Source organism: Lathyrus oleraceus, chromosome 3 (genome assembly GCF_024323335.1).
Source record: "Lathyrus oleraceus cultivar Zhongwan6 chromosome 3, CAAS_Psat_ZW6_1.0, whole genome shotgun sequence".
In the NCBI taxonomy this organism is placed as follows: Eukaryota; Viridiplantae; Streptophyta; class Magnoliopsida; order Fabales; family Fabaceae; genus Lathyrus; species Lathyrus oleraceus.
The window spans coordinates 204,803,636-204,809,972 of NC_066581.1; the positions used below are offsets into that span (position 1 = coordinate 204,803,636).

Genomic DNA, 6,337 nt, shown 5'->3' on the forward strand with positions numbered 1-6,337 from the left:
CATAAATAATCTCAAACACATAAACCAATTCCAACCACCTATAACTAACTGAGCTAAAAAACTTAACCGCCCTAACCAACTTGTAACCGACCGCCCAAACCTAACAAACTACCAAAATCGGTTACATTTTATTTCCCTCCAATTCAATTCGAATGAACTCACATTGCCCTCACAACTCACTAAATTACTCTAAAACTAAAACACTTTATAACTAACAATTTTCATGATCAATTTTCCACCCCCCATAACTCACTCACCAGGATTGTAATCGAATGGCTATCGACCCTCAATCCCTAACTGAATTGCCAAACTTTTTCTCCAATTTTTTTCACCCTCACCTATAAGAACCATTAATTCTCACCATCATCAACAATCAGATACCTTACAAAAGCTCTATAGAATTCCTCTGCAGTTCACCTCTCTCAAGTCACCTTCACTAAAGCTCAACAATCCACACTACTCAGAGCCATCATTAGGGCTCTGAGCAAGTAGAACTCAGCCCTCTACACTCACCTACACCCTCTATATGCTCAATTATCCTAAGTCTCCACTACGCATCTCATCACTCAACTTCAACTATACAATTGCAAAATTCAAAATCTAAACAAAAAAAGGGGAGAATAGGAGATAGTAAAAAGTTCAGAAAGAGCAAGGAGTCAAAGTCATTACCTCACTCTTTCTTTTGATTTAAGTGATTGATAAAATGCATATATGGTCAATAGATTAATTTGAAAACTTTAGAACATTATCCATGTTAATTAATCTTTTTGATTAGTTAATTGTATGATCAAAATCCTAGAAAATCGATGAACAATTGCATGACAACATTAGGGTTTTTCCCATTTTAATCATGTCAAACTAAGAATCTTTTTGCAAATAAACCAAATATACTTAAAATATACGATGTTAATTGTGTGTCATGAGCCTTAATAAGAGGAGAAAGAATAAAAGGGTGTATTTATATCCTTATTCGGAATATTTTTGGATGCAGGACGAATGACCTAGTTGTTCTAAGTATTCACCTCCATTCATAGACTTTAGTGCAATTCAAATCAGAGAATTTTTCATAATTAAAGGAAGAAAAATGAGGAGGATGTAAACTCTCTCTCCCCGAATATTCAGACACTGCTGTAGAGCTCCCTGTCTGAATATTCGTCTTCAGACTAAAATCAATCACAATCAATCAAATTCAATTCTCTCGCCTTAGGGTACTCCAAAACTTTTCATAAATAACATATTATTTATGCCTTACCACAATTCAAACAACGCTTAAATCTCTCACGCGCAGCTATACAAGCAACGATTAACTGCTAGAACACGATAGTTAACATCGTCCAATAAAAACAACCAACAAATATTTATTTTCTATCCCACGAACTGCGAAGCTCTGTTTTTCTCATTACACTATGGGAATACGTAGACATAGGATTTCGAAATCTTTGCGAACACATTAATTAAAAACTTATTTTTCTCCTTAATTAAAACCAATTGCAAGTAACCTTTACATAATAACACTCATCTGCGTAAAACAATCAAAACGGTTCTCGTTGAATACAACGGATGTGAGGGGTGCTAATACATTCCCCTTGCATAACCGACTTTCGAATCCGTTCTTGGTTGCGATGACCATACATATTCCTTTTTATTCGTGAGTTTTATCGATATTTTCCCTTTCCTTTGAAATAAATAAAGTTTGGTGACGACTCTATATTTTTCGCGGCACACAATTTATTCTAATTTTTTCTTATTTAGTTGAAGACAAACATTGTCTTCTTTTTTCTTAATTAATATTTTTTTAAAGTTTTTTATAATAAATTTTAATTTCATTTCTATTTTAGGTCTCATAATTTGTTGGGTCGACCATGCAATTAAGGAACAAATCTCTTTTCTTCTTCAACATGATTACTAGAAGAAAAATATATCCATGGTTAAGAACTATCAATCAATTCTTGACTAAATTTTCACACTTGGACAAAAATTCATATTATTAAGATTAACCCTACATTATTATTATTATTAATAGTATCCAATAGCTAGCCTATATAGTTGGTGCACATAATAAATCACGTTGTATGGAGCAAGAGTGTGGTATATAGATTAAGTCATTTCGTCTTAATCTCTTATACCTAAATACCATGCCGTTATATATCCATAAGAATATCAAAATCCAATATCACTATACTCTAAATTTCCTTGTATATAAATACACAATCTCCCCCTTCTTTAGTTCCATACCTCACTACATAGCTTTTGCTATATATACACCCTTTCTCATCAAACTATACTCCAAATCTTTCAAAGTGCATCCATATACTAAAATTTTCTCCATATAATAATAAACACAAAGGGAGAAAATTAACTATAATGCCCCTCCTAAGACATAGTTTCTTTTTCTCATTCACTATCATCATCATTTCATTTGTTGCTTGTAATAGCAACTTGCAAAAGGACCCACTTATTGCTACATACGTTGATAATTCACCTTCCAATGATGATGATGGTGGTGGTACATTATTATTCAAGAACTTGATCAAAGAAAACACAAATAATGTTTTGAGCTTAAACAAGTTTGGTGGAACTTCATCACATAAATTAGAAATTGTTAATGTCAATGATTATGGAGCTAAAGGTGATGGTTATACAGATGATACACAGGTACGTACGTACATACATACATATAAGATAATAATAAAATATCAATTCCTAATTTTTTTGTCACTGATTTAAATATTTATATGCATGTTTTAATTTAGTTTTATCATGATTAAAAAACTAACATAAATTTTCCTATAAATATTTAGGCATTCAAGAAAGCTTGGGAAGTAGCATGTTCTTCAGGGGAATCAGTTTTTGTGGCACCACAAGATAATAATTTTTTACTCAAACCAATTAGATTCTCTGGTCCTTGCAAATCTAACATAACAGTCCAGGTAAGTTAAATTATTATAAATTAAGCGAGTGATTATTTAATTAATTTTTCATTTTTTAGTATATTATATAATTAATTAATATCTTAAAGAGTAATTTTTATATTAATTATTTTAGATATTTGGAAATCTTGAAGCATCAGATAAACTATCAGATTACAAGAAAGATAAAAGCCACTGGCTTATATTTGACAGTGTTCAGAAACTATTAGTTAATGGTGGTGGAACCATTAATGGAAAAGGAAACATATGGTGGGAAAACTCATGCAAAAGGAACAAAAAGAGAGTATGAATAAAAAAAATTCATAAATAACTCAATATTTTAATCAATTTTAATTCAAACTATGACATTTTTTTAATGTTTTTTCTCTATTTATGTAGCCTTGCAAGGATGCTCCAACGGTATGTATATGTACCTCTTACTATATATCTTTCTCATTCCCTTCACTCGAATTCTAGATCGTTAAATTTAAATAGAATTACTTTGATTTAACGATTGAGAATTAGGGTTATAATTTTATGCATTATCAAGAATATTAAATCGATTGAAGTATTATTTATTAGTTAACTTTACTTTTGTAGGCTTTAACATTTTATAATTGCAAGGACTTGATTGTTCAAAATTTGAAGATAGAAAATGCACAACAAATTCATGTTTCATTTCAAGATTCGATTAATGTTACTGTTTTTGGTGTCAATATCTCATCACCCGAGGATAGTCCAAACACAGATGGAATTCATGTCACCAACACACAAAATATCAAAATCTCTAGCTCTGTCATAGGAACAGGTTGGTAACATAAATTGTGTTTTTAAAAAATTCACAGAAAAAATTATAAAAACTAATAATTGAAATTTATTTATGCATATCTATCTCCTAATTTACTAATTAATTTGATTTTCCAATAATTTTTTAAGGTGATGATTGTATATCAATTGTACATGGATCTAGGAACGTAGAAGCTACAAACATAACTTGTGGACCTGGCCATGGCATCAGGTAATTAATTAAGTTTACGTAAACAAGTTTAATTTACTTTTGTAACTTTTTTTATATATGAATTTTATTTATTTCCAATGATTATTTATATATATCTCAGCATTGGAAGCTTAGGGGCTGGAAAATCCAAAGAATTTGTTTCTGGAGTAATAGTAAATGGATCTAAGATTTCTGGAACTAAAAATGGAGTTAGAATTAAGACATGGCCGGTAATTTTAAACTTTAACTTAATCTTCTGATTTTATATAATCAAATAATATAATAATTCATGACACTGATTTTAACATTAAAAAAATTGAATTAATTAGAAATCATTTTTATTACAAGAATCAGTTTTATAAAATGCAGGGAGGCTCAGGAAGTGCTAGCAATATCAAATTTCAGAACATTGAAATGGACAATGTGGCCAACCCTATAATAATAGACCAAAATTACTGTGACAAGAAAAAAAAGCCATGCAAAAAATCGGTAAATTAATTTTCGAAACTCTTGTTATATATACTATATATTGGTTATGAATTTAGTACTTATTCTCGATTATTTTGCAGAATTCTGCTGTCCAAATAAGCGATGTGTTGTTCGAGAATATAATAGGTACAAGTGCTTCTGATGTAGCAGTGAACTTTGATTGCAGCAAGAAATTTCCATGCAAGGATATAGTAATGAAGAACATAGACTTGGAGTATGAAGAAGAAGGAGAAGCTGCTAAGGCTTTATGCAACAATGTTGATTTGTCTTACACAGGACATGTTATCCCTCGTTGCTACTCATAAAAAGATACAAATAATTGAAGCTTGTGTACATTATCAATCATGGGGAAGATTCTATGTATATATGATATGATCCATATACAATGCAATTAGTTCATTATTAATTGCTAGATATGTGTTTATACAATGTAAATTGATATACAATGGGACTATGATTTGTAGTGAATAGTGTTATTCATTAAACATGATTATAATAAATTATTGATAGTGCCACTAGTTGCATCCATAAGATTCAATCTTTGTATTATTTAAACATGCAAAATCCAAATTTATGCAGTAGTGTGTATGTATATATACTCTCTTGTGCCGAAACTAGGTTAACTTGTTTCTTGAAATCATTTTTGTATATATCGCCATTAAGAATTCTTTAACTACTATCATGATTAAAATAGATTAGAGATAGAGGCTCTAATCTTATATTCGTTGGAACTTGAAGCTATAAGATTGGTTGGTAAAATATTGAGTGAGGAGAGGGAGAGAGTGAGAGAGAATGAGTGAGTAATTGAGGTTGAAAATATAAGCATTTTATTCGGTAATAAGATATTCAGAGGATATATATACCATTATATATAATTATTAAATAAATAAAACTGAACTCTTGGTTGTAATCGGTTGACATATTATGTCAACCGGTTGTACTTAGCTATTGATTCAGTTTTTTTTAACTAAAATGTTCTCGGGGTAATTGGTTAGCATAAAAGTGCAACATGTAGCGAAGCTTTTATCTCTTAACAGATCACCTTAATTGATGTGCTCCAAGTCTTCCATGCCCATTAGTTTCTTTAATCTCTTGAACACTTCAATTGTGTCTCATTTGGTTAACAAACTTGGTCTTCACTTCTACAATACCCTAATCTCAATCTTCTTTGAATAACAAGTTCTCGCAAGTAGTGAAACCCCATCCCAATAAATTTGCTTCTCCCATGTACATTGGGATTCTTAGCAAGGTTGAAGCATATCTCTTTTAAGAAATCATGTATCCTCTTTTTGTAAGCTCTTGGAGCTTGTTTCAAACCGTACAACGCCTTCTTCAATCTATAGAATTTTGACTCTTCGTTTTTTACAACAAAACAAAGGGTTGTTCTACACAAACCTCTTCTTCCAACAGTCTATTCAAAAACACATTTTGACATCCATTTGATAAATGGACCAATTGTTGTTGTTTGTAATCCCAACAACCAATCAAATGGTTTCAATCATTGCTACCGATGAAAATACCTCTTCAAAGTCTATGCCTTCTCTTTGCAAAAATCTCCTTGCAATTAATCGTCCTTGAGATTCGCCTTCACTTTGTACACCCGTCTTACACCAATTTCCTTCTTTCCTTCTGGTAGATCAATTAGCTCCCAAGTCTTGTTCTTCTCAATCGATTACAGTTCCTCCTTCAAAGCAAAAATCCATTTTGGATCACTCAAGGCCTCATCCGTTTTAACAGGTTCAGATTTGCCCATAAGTGCAAAATGAACGAAATCACCATCATCATTGATTTTATTATCCTGGAACAGTTCACATTCTTGGATTCTAGTAGACAAACTTATTTACCTTGATGATCTTCTAACATTTTCCTCAATTAGGGCTTCAACTACAGCTGATTTTTCACTCTCAAACAATGCAGAAACTATTTTCCTGCAATGCAACCG

General features: G+C 31.2%; 1 protein-coding gene across 2 annotated transcripts; it reads left to right on the forward strand.

Moving 5' to 3' along the window:
- The first annotated feature begins 2,069 nt into the window (after positions 1 to 2,069).
- Positions 2,070 to 4,910, forward strand: LOC127126313 (polygalacturonase). 2 transcript variants are annotated; one of them, XM_051055219.1, is made up of 9 exons: positions 2,070 to 2,655; positions 2,802 to 2,930; positions 3,046 to 3,213; positions 3,309 to 3,329; positions 3,510 to 3,717; positions 3,846 to 3,927; positions 4,028 to 4,136; positions 4,261 to 4,395; positions 4,476 to 4,910. In XM_051055219.1, exons 1-9 carry the CDS (start codon positions 2,365 to 2,367, stop codon positions 4,698 to 4,700), a joined length of 1,368 nt encoding a protein of 455 aa, XP_050911176.1. In that variant the 5' UTR covers positions 2,070 to 2,364; the 3' UTR covers positions 4,701 to 4,910. The 2 variants fall into 2 exon arrangements, with proteins under 2 accessions (XP_050911176.1, XP_050911177.1); XM_051055220.1 differs by having other exon boundaries at positions 2,072 to 2,655; positions 4,276 to 4,395.
- Positions 4,911 to 6,337: the final 1,427 nt, after the last annotated feature.